The 13,653-nt window shown below is 41.8% G+C and overlaps 1 protein-coding gene across 1 annotated transcript in view; it reads left to right on the forward strand.

Annotated features, from left to right (window-relative positions):
- Nucleotides 1-13,653, forward strand: part of hmcn2 (hemicentin 2) — a 59,261-nt gene that overhangs the window by 23,747 nt on the left and 21,861 nt on the right. Inside the window, exons 23-39 of the mRNA XM_044111399.1 lie at nucleotides 2,441-2,568; nucleotides 2,697-2,948; nucleotides 4,043-4,126; nucleotides 7,415-7,606; nucleotides 7,698-7,828; nucleotides 7,948-8,092; nucleotides 8,593-8,719; nucleotides 8,818-8,975; nucleotides 9,137-9,415; nucleotides 9,487-9,629; nucleotides 11,542-11,692; nucleotides 11,821-12,033; nucleotides 12,123-12,236; nucleotides 12,338-12,525; nucleotides 12,625-12,721; nucleotides 13,100-13,261; nucleotides 13,378-13,491. Coding sequence (XP_043967334.1) covers nucleotides 2,441-2,568; nucleotides 2,697-2,948; nucleotides 4,043-4,126; nucleotides 7,415-7,606; nucleotides 7,698-7,828; nucleotides 7,948-8,092; nucleotides 8,593-8,719; nucleotides 8,818-8,975; nucleotides 9,137-9,415; nucleotides 9,487-9,629; nucleotides 11,542-11,692; nucleotides 11,821-12,033; nucleotides 12,123-12,236; nucleotides 12,338-12,525; nucleotides 12,625-12,721; nucleotides 13,100-13,261; nucleotides 13,378-13,491 — 2,678 coding nt within the window. The remainder of the gene's footprint in view (nucleotides 1-2,440; nucleotides 2,569-2,696; nucleotides 2,949-4,042; nucleotides 4,127-7,414; nucleotides 7,607-7,697; nucleotides 7,829-7,947; nucleotides 8,093-8,592; nucleotides 8,720-8,817; nucleotides 8,976-9,136; nucleotides 9,416-9,486; nucleotides 9,630-11,541; nucleotides 11,693-11,820; nucleotides 12,034-12,122; nucleotides 12,237-12,337; nucleotides 12,526-12,624; nucleotides 12,722-13,099; nucleotides 13,262-13,377; nucleotides 13,492-13,653) is intronic.

The following is a 13,653-nucleotide window of genomic DNA, read 5'->3' on the forward strand; positions in this document are numbered from 1 at the left end:
TGGATTCCCAGAAGTGTTTGAGCAGTAAAACAACATGCTGACTCTTTACAAGTTCTGTCTGATGAGAATAACACATCTGTGAGAACGACCCCCACACCCTGCCGTTTGCATATGTGGGACCTGTGGAAACAGGCGGGTTGTGTAAAGATTTGTTCTTTGCAGCAACACTTTGCGACTCAGGGGAAATGACCAGAGGGTGCTGATTGTAGCGTAAATGAGTGGAGGGTGAATTTCCTCCCATATCTACTTATTAGCCCTTCATCTGATCAAATTGAGCTTGTGCTATTTTACAAAGAAAAAAAAAAAAAGGTCTCTAGGTGTGCAAAGGCAGTAGAGACATACCCCAAAAAGACTTGCAGCTGTACCTGAAGCAAGAGGTTGTTCTGCAAAGCAGTGACTCAAAGGGGCATGATGAAAATGCATTCCAAACGTTTCAGGTTTTAAAAGAAGGAAATATGTAAACTTTTCAGTTCACTTCACAATTATAAACAACTTTGTTATTTCGATCTCATAAAATCTCCATAAGATACTTTGGCTGTGGTTGTGGGCTGCACCGTGGAGCAGCTGGTACCACTATAGCCATCCAGCAAGAAGGTCCTGGGTTCAAATCCCATCCTGGTGGTGGGCTTTTTGCATGGCGTTTGTGTGTTCATGCATGGGTTCTCTCTGGGTTCTCTCTGGGTACTCCAACTTTCTGAGACAATCCAAAGTCATGACTGCTCGGTTATTCCTCTGAATTTGGTGTGAGTGTGTGTGCGTGGTCCTGTGTGTCTCTATGTTGCTCAGTGATGGAGTGGCAACTCTTCCAGAGTGAACCCTGCCTCTCGCTCAATGCTTGCTGGAGATAGGCCTCCCTCTGCAGGGATAAGTGGGTTTAGATAATGGATGTGAGTGGTTGCTAGAGCTTGACAAAATGTAGAAACACTAAAGGAGTACGAGTACTTTTCTAATCCACTACTTGTTCATTTTCCACCCAGTGCTGATGAGACGGATTTGTCCCAGTTAGTTTCTGAACCAGACGCTGGTGATTTGACAGCAGAGTGGGGAGTGATGAATGGCTCAACTCCTCTGTGCGCTGCAGTCTGAGCAGGGACTGACCGGGCAGCCAGTTGGTTCTGATCGTAGATATTCTGGGTTTTTTTTTTTTTTTTTTTACAGTGGTTGGGGAGGAGGGATGGGGTGGTGGTGGTGGTGGAGGTCTTACAGCATATGGCTGCTAAAATAGAGAGCTCTTTGTGCTTACAGACGAGTCTCCACTTTCGTGAACATGTTATTGTTAGAATTCGGTTGCTTGTCAGACAGAATTATCTCAGATAAATTGCAGAGGTGTGTTTACTTTTAGTAATACAGCTGCACAGCTTCTGATGTAATTTATAGTATCACAAAATCATTAAACACAACTGACCTACATTTAGCTTCCATAATATACGCTGGACTCCTGCTGCTGTTTGGGTAACAAAGCATCTTCTTGACGTCAAGTTTAGTGTAAGTGATTGCCACAATCTTATGGATGCTCTATGGATGTTTATCTGTGACAAACATCCATAGAACAAATGAGTGTTTCAACATAAACTGTGCATTGCACATGGTTGCTCTCTGAGAAACAAAACTTTGATTACAGAGACGTGAATGACCTCGCATCCTAATTTCATCCTTTAGCAAGACTTCTGATTTTCACATGTTCTGTATGTTTTCAAATAACCTGCTGCATTGTTCCCAACAAGTGTTCGACCTTTCCCACAATGATATTATCAAGGTCAAGCTTCCCTTACCATTTTATACAGTAATGGCTCTGGGCAATTGGAAATGTGAATTTAATTGTTCTCTGGGAGCACGACTCGAGTCGAGCTGAGGTCCAGACTTCACTTAGTCATGCCTGTCAGTCGTCACAGATCCATTTTTGTTCTGTGCACCAAAACAATGACATCAGAAAAGAGCCCAAGTAGCATAAAGCGCCATTGTGTTTTCCCTGCATTTATGGCAAACACTTTAATAAAGCATTAAAAATTAAGAACATATTACAAACTAAGCAACAGTTCCACTCTTTTGCCATAGTATTACCAATCCTGGACCTCTACACATTTCATCACATTACAAAAACATCAAAGTATTTTATTATAAACCAACTTAAAGTAATTAATAAATGTGAGGTGGAAGGAAAAGGTCAAGATGGTAAAGATGCAAGCCATTTTTGGAAGAAAAACTTTCACCTCAGACTTATGCCCTACTTTCCAATGGTCTGTCTTATAAAATGTCAGTAATATACACTGAGCCCACATATCTGCATTCAGTACAGTTCAAATATTCCATAATTATGAAAGTTTTTTCTAACGACGGAAACAGTTTTTGTCTACTTTATTTTAAGGAGTTGCTGCAGATCCACTATGGCTCATGAAGTGTTTTCTCCATTGCTTTGCCTTTGCACCCTATTCCTCCCCAGGTTCACTGTTTTGCCCTCAGGCTCTCTGAGGATCACTGATGTGCGTCTGATTGATAGTAAACTGTACACCTGCACTGCAGAAAATCCAGCAGGGAATGTGTCCTTGAGCTACAGTTTACACATTCAAGGTAAATCGGCAGAGATTAATTTGTAAATTGAACTTAATCTGTTGCGCACAGCTTATTATTCTGTCTTCAGCATATTTGACAAAGATGCTGAAGACTTTACCACTGATGCTACCAATTTCCATTCTTAGCCAAGCCCAGAATCCAGCCAGCACCATCCATTCTGAAAGCCATGCTTGGCCAAACAGTGGCTCTCCCTTGTGTGGTCCAAGGAGAACCACAGCCTGAGATCAGCTGGTTCCACAATGGACGTCCTGTTGGCAACAAGAACTCTGTACCCTTGAGGATCCATCCAGTCGCCCTTGCAGACCAGGGCACATACCAGTGTGTGGCCAAAAACGGTGCTGGACAGGAAACATTAGAGATCACGCTGGAAATTCTTGGTGAATATCTCTACTTCACAACCTCAGACCCTGTGTGAACGTTTTACAGCGGGTTCCAAAAGCAATACACCAGTGAATTAAACAATTCTAGTAATTTACCTAAATTTCTTTAGACAACAAAAATTAAGGGTCGCAAAACATGAAGTTATCCGTATTAAAATCAAATTACAAAATGATTTATACTAACATACATTTTCCCTATAAAACATTCATGCTTCAGGTATCTGATGGCATCAGCCTAGGTAGCTATATAGTGAGATTAACCAGCCTGTGAGCTGTACAGATGTCACAATTGCCTAATGTTAGAACCATCAGGTTATAGAGTTTCTGTTTGTCCTAGATATACAACATCAAAGCATAGGCTGCCATTAATACCAAAGCAGTGTTTTTTGTGTTTGGAGTGGCACTACAACCAGGAGGATAACCAGGAGGATTTTCAGTGATGAATTTCAGTTCTGTATCACAACAGAGAGCTGTGTGTGCATAATCCTGTGACAGGATTTGTGGAAAGACACACTTTACTTAAGTCTTGCCTCAGGAAGTTCAGAGCCATAATGATGTGACTTGAGGTCTACTCTGATCATGCCAACACAATGTTATAGCCTTTTTACAAGACAACACACGTCCACACACGACTCACAGGGCTTTAAATTTGGACTTCACTCCAAGCTCACGCTGATCTGCTACATCTTACGGCCAGTTGTAAAAGTTGTGGATTGACTCGTGGGTCTACCACAAAGTTTTATATATCACGGATCGTGTGAAAGCCCAAGAGTGTACCACACCAACAGCATGTCCACACTACTGACACCATTATCTGTTTGATTTTGTATTGTAATCATTCCATTATCGTCTCTCTGTGTGCTTAACTTTCACTTCCAGTGACTTTTGTACAATGTTGATTGATGACCTTAAAGTACTTGTGTGCTCTCTCAAATGTCACAAGAGAAATTACCTGAATGCCCAAAGGCTCCCTGATTCATTCTTATTTCCACACAAGGAGTGTCTGATTAATTGTCCTCATGCACTTTTAACGTATCAATAGATTATTAGTTCAAAGTGAAAAACATATCACCACTCCCTTTCCCCCCCAGAGGCCCCGTACTTTGCAGAACCTGGAGATGCCATCTTGGAGAAAGTGGTGAACAGCAAAGTCGTCATCTCCTGTCGTGCTAAAGGTATGAAAGGATTCATAGGCGAGTCTGCGCCACACATACTGAGAAGCTGCATTTTTACTGGCTTTGCTTTGATGACATTGCCTTCCCATTGTGTACGTTTCTTTTTTGGTGGCTGCTTCCGCAACATGGTGAGAAGAAAAATTAAAATACATATTTCAATGAATATAAACATAATCCTCAAATTTAGTCAAAAGTTTATCACTTCGCAACTGCAGACCTCATTGTTTTAATGGGATTTTATGTGACAGACTGACATAAAATGTCATCTAATAATGAAGTTGAAGCACTTTAAAGGGTCTAGCATGGACTTGTATTCTGTCCCCTTTTGTCAGTGAGGGCTCAATTAAGCACAGTGCCTGAAAAACAAATGAGTGTCAGACCAAACACATGCTTAAGTATCCAGCATTGATGCTGGGTTCACTACAAACTGAGATTCCAGACAGTGAGTAGTCTATGCAGAAACTATAAAAGAATTAAATACATTATTTTCACCTAATTATTTGAGATTTTTTGAAAGGCTTGCAGTTGCTTCTATTGAAAATTAAACAGCTTAGTTGCTTGGCAATACACTTTCTAATGAGTAGCAAAATATCATAACGCAAGATACTTTACAAAGATGTTCTATGTCTAAACAATAAGCATCACCAATTATATTGATGGCATGCAGAATGTAAATGCGTGAAACTCATATAATTAACTGTATATATTCTGTATATATATTGTGGAATCCTGGTGTTTTACATTGTAAAACCGTCCTTGTTGCGTTAATTATCTATACACAGACTAAAAACGTTTTTGTTATTCTTTGTAACATACCTCAGGCTTGAGCATCAGTAATTGTTTCTCTCTAAGTCTTGCCACAGAATCTCATTCAGACTTAGCTCTGGACTTGTTTTCTAACAGCTTTTCTTCCAGTGTTACCCTAGATTTCACTCTCCACAACATCACATCATGTCTGACCAGCTATCCACTGATTTCTTTTCAATATCTTCTTAAAACTGCGTTCAGGGTGATGTGCAGTATGAGTTTTAACCTCACACATCACTTTGCATGCTGATCGAAAAGATTTACTGTTGTCTTTTCAGTCCAGTGTGTTATCTTCCACCAGTTTGCTGTGATCCCTAAATAGCGTGTAGCAAACTCTAAACAGAGCTTATTGTGGCTTTTCCTGTAGCCACTGTTCTGTGAAGGTCATATCTAATAGCTGTTCTGTTGACAGATTTCTCCACCTGGATTGTGGATTTTAGTAGCTTCTACAATTACCTCGAGTCTCTTGGTTAATACCTTCCTTTCCTGTTCTAACAGATCATGTGGATGTTTTGGTATGTTTTGTTGTTGGGCTATTCTCTTTCTATTGTTGACTTATGGAATCAACAGCCTTTCCATGAATTGTTCGCAGCTTGGAATATTGTTTTTACTTCTTTATTATGCTTTGAAGTTTCCTAAAACCTTGAGCTTCATGATGTTGTTTGTTCGCTAAGGTTCTCATGGCTCCTTGAAGGCCTTCAAAGAACAGCTGTACTTATGCTTATTCAGGTGGGCTGTGTGGCTGCTATTTTAAAAGACAATTAGTTGCACCGTTTTGTTTAGAGATATCAGTGTAAAGGGGGATAATTACAAGCGTCACTCTTTTTAGATTTGTATTTGTAGAAATTATTGTTCTTTCACTATCCCAAGAAAATGCATTGAAGTCTTTGTTTTGTAACATGACAAAATGTAACAAAAGTTCACAGGGCGGGAATATTTTCGCAATACTCTGAAAATATCAAATAGCTATGCCTCTTCAGAGTGATGTTCTGGGTGTCTCAGTGAATTTGCATGACGGCAGCATCCCCCTGTGCCGTCGTCCCATTCAGAAACCTCTCCGCTCCACAAGCTAGCATTTCCTAGAGAACTTACAGTTTTATCAAAGCACCCAGGTGTAGGCACCTGTCCCTGGAATCACTGAGTGATCCTCACCAGACAGCTCCTGCAGACAACCATTGTTTGTGTGGAGCTCTGCCATGGTAACCTGCTCAACGAGAGAAGGTGAGGACTGTGTCTATAATGTGGAGCAACAGCTGGAACATCGGTCTGCTGTTCCAGTGAGCCACATCTGCTTTCCTGTGCGTCGCGGCCTGCTGGGAGAGGAATCCTAATTACAGGCTGCTGCTGGCAGATAAAGGACAGAGATGTCTGAGGTGCACCGTGAAGCAGGGGAAGAGGCAGATAAAGCCAAAATAGCCCTCTTTACATCTTTGCTATACAGGAAGGCAGATACCACGATGTGCTACTTTATGGGGCTGTTCAAGTAGTTGATGTTCAAGAGAGGAAGTCAGCAGCAGGAAACACACATCCCTGCATTGTTTTCGTGAGATCAATCTGTCTAAGCAGGCCTAATAATGCTAATGCAAATCTTTGCCAGGAGGACATTATTAATACAACAAGTGTATTGCAAACGAAGGGGGTAAATATTTAAGAAACACATGTAGGATATCCTCTTTCACTAACGACTCTAAGGGAAAAAAAGGGCCTGCTAATGAGATCTGTTAGCATGTAAAGCGGGACATCTGTATGCATTTCCCCCCAGCAATGACATAATGAATCTGCATTAAAGCTCTTTAAACTGGACACGCGTTAAAAGAAGCAACACATGATAACATTGCCTGTGGTGTCCTATGGTGAGCAGCTTACAGATAGAGGAAAAGTGTTGTTTTTTTTCTTACCTCATGGCTAGTGTTTGTATATAACACCTCTGGAAATAGACCAAGTGGTGTTTCCTCCAGGACTGCCGCTCTGTTGCTCTGTAGAAAATCCTTTTTTTTTCTCACATTCTAGCTTTCTCCAGTGGACCATTTTCACCTCTCCTTCACTCGGTAATCCACAAAACACATCTGTTTCAGGCTCTTCAGTTGAATCGTCAATCCCTTTGTTTCATTTATTTTTTCTCGCGGCTCAAAGCTTTCATTTCAGTGTTAGGTAATAAATCTGGAGACCATAGGCTTAAATATTACATCTCACATCCCTCTAGTATACTTTGTTTTCTGTTTAATGTGAGTCTGACCTTGGCTATAGCATGCCTCGGGGGCTGCAAGGACTCTAACCGTTTTGGCAGCGTCTTGCCTGCTGTCCTGCAGATAAATGGAGGGCTGGCATTTTCCATTCTGGGCCGCGAGCCCGATAAGTTCTGTCGAGAATCGGAGAGATGGGAGTTACTTTTCTCTTTTTTTTTTCTTCCAGCATGGTCAATATAAAGCTCGTTTTGTTCTCACTCCGGATCCAAATGATTTCCCTCTCTTCCACCTGCAGGTTCACCGCATCCCAGGGTACGCTGGTTTAAGAATGGCCTGGAGATCCATCCAGAACAATCAGAGTACTCTGTGGCGAGGGATGGCGCTCTTGTAATTAGCGCAGCATCTGCCAGCCACAGTGGAGACTTCAAGTGTGTGGCAACCAACGAGGCAGGCTCAGTAGAGAGGAAAACCAGGCTAAAAGTAAACGGTGAGGACTTATTTATAGCTGCATACCTGCTTTCTCTCCCACTAACAACAGACACACTAATGACACAAATCCCTTTATTGTGTATTCTTAGTTCCTCCGGAGATCCAAGACGATGGTCAACCACTGAACCTCACTGTCACCTTGAGGCAGCCACTCACTTTGGGCTGCGATGCGTTCGGCATTCCCTCCCCACTAATAACCTGGACTAAAGATGGTCATGCTGTGAGTGCCTCACTTGGATACTGTATCATTTCCATTTCTAGCTGTACAATGCCACCAAGTGGCTGGTGTGTCCATCAGTAAAGAGGCAGATGGTTTACAGAGCTGATTGCTGTGTCCAGGTGGACGACACCGGTGTGTATCTCCAGAACGGGAACCGACTGCTCAGAATCTACAGAGTTCAACATGAACACGCAGGTCAATTTGCCTGCACAGCTCAAAACTCAGCTGGAGAGGCAAGGAGACAATACAACATAGTGGTACAAGGTGAGGTCAGGATCCCGTAGCTGTGTTAATTGACTTTTTTGAGCTTTATATCATGTTATAATATTTCCAAGTCCAGATTCTGAATTCCAGAGCGCCTCTCTCGCTCAGCTCCTCCAGACTAGTCAGCACCAATTAGCAAACACCTGGTAGAACTGAGCTGATCATATGAACCATTTCTCAGTCCAGAGCTTCCAAGAACATTTATGAACGACTTAACAGAGGAAGGTTGTCGTTGTGATGACGTACTGAAGAGCAGGGGCTTCTTAAAGGCGTTAAATTTCAAAGTCAAATTTCTTTTAAGTTATGTTTTATATTTATGTAACCTTTTCCTAGCTATTGAAGGCAGCATAGTTGCTTTATTGTGCAATAAAATACTGTTATATGACTAGAAAGCACATAATACTACTCCTTTAATTTATCTGATGAGAGAGTTAGACACCACACAAGTTCTCATAATGTTTTAATTTATTCAGCTGTTTCTGTATATAATGTTATTGCAGCTCCTCCAGTGATCTCGGGAACATCCCGCCTGCAGGAGCTCACTGTGGTGCAGGGTCTGGAGGTGGAGTTCCAGTGTCGGGTCAGTGGGCGACCAGCACCCAGAGTGGAATGGAGCCATGATGGAGAGTAGGTGACCACTAACAATTGAATGGTGGCATTCAGCCGCATGCTAAGGACGGAACAGTTACATTGATTTGATTATTGATTCCTTCGCCTGTGTTCAGGGTTCTGTCCCCCGACGGAGACCCTCACGTGGAGTTTCTGGAAGACGGCCAGGTCCTAAAGGTGAAGTCAGTCAGACTGAGGGACCAGGGCCTTTACCAATGTCTGGCCAGGAACAGCGCAGGAACCCAGATGCGCCAGTTCAGACTTACAGTTCAAGGTGTTTTTTCCTTTTTGTTCTAAGACACACTGCAAACAGAAATAAAAGCGTTTTAAACAGTTAGGATTACACCACAGACATAAAGGTTAAAACTTTCCCCATCTTGAATCTTGAATCAACATTCCGTGCTTAAAATTCGCTCTCTGTTTGTTTTTCTCTAGCTCCACCCGTCATCAAGGGAACAAATGAGACTTCAGAGGTGTCAGTGGTGCTGGGTTTCCCCACAGTCCTCTCCTGTAATTCTGCGGGCTCGCCTACACCCAGCATCACATGGCTGAAGGATAATCAGCCCATCGTGTCCACCCCTCAGCTGACGTACACCCTTGGTGGGCAGGCTCTGCGCCTGGGCTCAGCACAGGGAGACAGCAGCGGCCTTTACACATGCAGGGCCACAAATCCAGCAGGCACAGCCACCAAGCATTATTCTCTCAGTGTTTTGGGTAAGGAGTGAAAGGTAAAACAACTGGAGCAGCTACTTTTGGATGATTAACTATTTTCTCCATCTCATCAGTCCCACCGCATATAGAAGGAGATTCTTCATCCTTGACATTTTCTGGTCAGGAAGAGAAAGTGCGGATAAACGGAAGTTTAACTCTGTCCTGCTTGGCCAAAGGTTTCCCCGAACCCAAAGTTCACTGGTTTAAAGATGGACAGGTTGGTGTGGTGCTGTAGACGTGCATCCAAAGCTAAAAGCTCTGTGATTTTCATGCAATACGGTCTGACCTCTATCGGCCTCTGCTGGTGATCAGTATGAATTGCAACAGTCTTGACAGTATAAAGATCCCTTTACATAAACCACCCCCTCTCCAGATTTTGTGTGATGAGCAAGCATGTTAATTATAGCAAAGGCATAAAGAATCCAGTAATTAAATGTCACGACACTGACAGTAAAATACTGTTGCTGTTTTTTTTGTTCTCTCCGAATCGGCAATTTTAAATGTGATACTCAGCATTATACAGTTTGTAGAGATTCTTTAGCAGAAATGTAATTCTTCTGAGTCTGCTGGACATGTTTTTCTCACCTGAACAAGGTGGTTGCTGAACATGTTTTTCCAAAAATGATCTTTATTACACTGGCATAACGGAACTACGAGTTTTTCACTTGTGTGTTTAATGTCATAAAAGAAAAGAGAAAGAGAAGAAACAAAAAGTGCGGATTCCGGCATGCTTGTGCTAAGTTAGAAAAACTTTTCTATGTCTAAATAAAGAGGATGCGAGCCAGCTGATTTACGTCTGAATGCAATTTATCAAAACAATTGAGATTAATGAAGCAAGGTCGTTCAAAGGTTCTGTTCAGTAAAGAAAAGTGAGAACATGAGGATGACTTTACAATACAATGACATCTCAACAGGAACACACTGATTGATTAATCCATTAGATGACATTACTGGTTGCTGTCCTGAATAGATACCCTTTTGACCCATTACATTACCAATTGTGGTTGTTCAGAGATTCTTCCGCACATTGTATTTTTTATACTCTTTTGTTCATTAAGTGTCAGTGAGTTCAGATGATCCTGCCAGAGTCTGATCAGCCGAATGCTCTTCCTGCCAAGTTTTGACCCAGCTGGCTGCAAATATGAAAGGCGTCGGGTCACAGCTGATTTCTTTCACACTCCTCTCACCTTGATCTGGCAGGAAGCAAAGCATTCATACTTCACTTATAGGTGTCTACCTCGACAATTGCTTGAAGGCTGCGGTTTAATAATGGGTTTCATTTTCAATTAAAAGTAGAAATTTTGAAGTTTAAGAAAATTAACAAAGATAAATGTCCCTGAGAGTTGAATCAAATGTCAAATGTAGTAACAGGTGCAGTAAAAAGTTCATTATTTGTACTAATTTTTTGTGCTTCTTCCTATTTGTACCTCGTAAATCAGACATACACACAGACATTCTTTAGTGGACATAGTCCTAGGGTGTTTGAAATCACAAAATGCATTGTTATCTTGTATTGCTTTTGCAGTTACCCTGGCCGATAAGCAAACGAATTAGCAAATCCCACTAGCTTTTGAAATTGGAACCGGAGTACAATTTAGGTTCACAATCATTGATGTCATTTTCTAACTAAATTTAGACATTAAAAGCCTAAACCTAAAATTATACTAATGCCGGATTTAAATGTAAAATTATTCAATAAAGCAAAAAACTCTGTTGCTGATAGGAAGTAAGTTGATTATTTCCTAACAAAATAAAACAAACGACGAGCAATGTCAATAAATAAGAAATTATTTTTCTGCTTCTGTTTACATTTGACCTAAAAATAACATTTAATTATTTATAGGTCTTTCTCAGTTATCAATAAAAAATATATATGTTTCTAAGCATTACAGCTACCAAACCCTTCTTTCAACTATGGACAATATGCAGCCATATCATTCACTAAATAACAGTGAATACATTAGTTTTTACCTTGCAAATAGTAATACTAGCAAAAAGTCAGTTCCATCATCAGTAATATATAATTTTAATAATTGCTTTTAATCTCATCATTCTTCTTCACACCCATTGACTCTCAGAATTATACATTAAGATTTTCAAATTTGATGTATCTAAATATTTGTGTCTAGTTGCTGACTGGGAGCCACCAGGCTGGCATTCAGGAGAGTGGCCACCTCCTCCACATAGAAAATGCCGCGCTTTCCCATGAAGGACAGTACACTTGTGTGGTGTCCAACTCTGCCGGAGAGGATAAGAGAGACTTTCACCTCACTGTTCAAGGTGTGCATACAGTTGCTTTAGCTTTGGGTTAAACCTCATGACAAGACAACATCTCTCTGTTGAGACTGAACTTTTTTTTTTAAGCATTAGTAGAAAGTGATCAGGATCGGTTTCTGTCTTCCTGCCAGTCCCGCCGATCTTCCAGCGGGTGACCAACACGGAAGCAGCCTGGGGTTTGGGACATGAAGGGGACAACGAGGACAGGGTGCAAAAGCGGGACGTTGTCTTGGGTCACTCAGTCAGCCTGTCCTGTGAGAGCAATGCCATCCCTCCGCCAAAACTCAGCTGGTACAAGGATGGGAGAAAACTCACCTCCGCTGACGGAGTGATGCTGCATCCAGGTCAGTGGAAGCTCCTTTTAACTGTGACCTCTAACCTTTTCTGTATGACCGAGACATCATATCTGTGAATTATTTATTTTTCCGGCCAGGAGGACAGGTGCTACAGATCCCTCGAGTGCAACAGGAGGACGGTGGAAAGTACACATGCCAAGCTGTAAATGAAGCAGGAGAGGATCACATGCATTTTGAACTGGAAGTCCTCAGTAAGCAAACAAGCACTTTTTTCTTTCTTTTTTTTTTTTTTTTGCTTTGATATTTGCAGTAAAATTCAAACATGAGGATTTATTTTTCTTTTTATTCATAGTTCCTCCTGTTATTATGGGAGCATCAGAGGAGTTTATGGAGGAAATGGGAGCAGTGGTGAATAGCACCGTGGTTCTACACTGTGACGCAACGGGACACCCCAGTCCGGTGGTCTCCTGGCTGAGAGACGGGCAGCCGGTGAGCACAGACTCGCAGCACCACATCAGCAAGGACGGAACACAGCTTCAGGTGAGACGTGTTTCGCTTTTACCAGTCCGTAGACCGATCCGGTGGGGGATTTTGTTCGGAGACGTAACACTGTGTTTTTTTTTTTTTTTAACCCTTTAGCTTCTCAGTGTGCAGGTTTCAGACATGGCTGACTATCTGTGTATGGCTGAGAATAAGGTCGGAACAGTTGAGAAGCATTTCAGTCTGGCAGTCCAAGGTAGGACATTAAAACGTATTCATACCCAATACACGTTTGTACATTTTCTCATGTTACAACCACGTGAGAGGTTTTCAGTCAGTAGATATGAAAAGCGGAGACATACCCCAAAACAGTTGGACCTGCAATTTGAATGAAAGATGACTCTGCAAAGCATTGACTCTAAGAGTGGAGTCAAACTACAAACAGACAGTATTTTCCAGATCTTCATTTGGAGGCACTCACTATAACATCTTAGTGTCATTCCGCATTTTTCATGTGAAATCCTTAGAAAGTACTTGAATGTTTGTGGTTATAGTGTGACAAAATTTAAACAAGGTTCTCTGGTATAAATACCTCAACTTACTTCTGAATGCACATAACAAATGTCATTCTCAGTGCCTCCTAGAATAACTGGTCCCAATGAAGAGGAGGTGAGTGTGATCGAGGGGCTCATGGTGTCACTGCTCTGTGACGTCCAAGCGTACCCTCCCCCAGAGATCACCTGGACCAGGGATGGGCAGGTTCTCCATTTTAGCACCACGGTTCACATTCTGCCAGGTCAGTCAGGGGTCAACTGCTCAAATCTTTCCTACATCAGCTGCCCTTCTGATCCTCTCATCCAATTCTCACGCTGAGATTGCTTTCTTTTATATAAATCGGAACATGCATTAAAGGTGGCCAGATGTTACAGTTGCCTCGGGCGAGACTGGAAGACGGAGGTCAATATGTGTGCACCGCTAGCAACTCGGCAGGGCAGGACCAGAAGAGCTTTTACCTCAGCGTTTATGGTGAGCAAACACACAATGATCAATCTGCACATTTCAGATTCATATACAGATGATCAAATCTTAACACTTTGTCAATGCAATAAAACGTGTTTATCTTTAACCAGCTGTGACTGACGACATGTCAGCCGTGAATCATGCAGAGCCTAAATAGATCGAACTTTC

This window comes from Gambusia affinis, linkage group LG03, assembly GCF_019740435.1.
Source record: "Gambusia affinis linkage group LG03, SWU_Gaff_1.0, whole genome shotgun sequence".
In the NCBI taxonomy this organism is placed as follows: Eukaryota; Metazoa; Chordata; class Actinopteri; order Cyprinodontiformes; family Poeciliidae; genus Gambusia; species Gambusia affinis.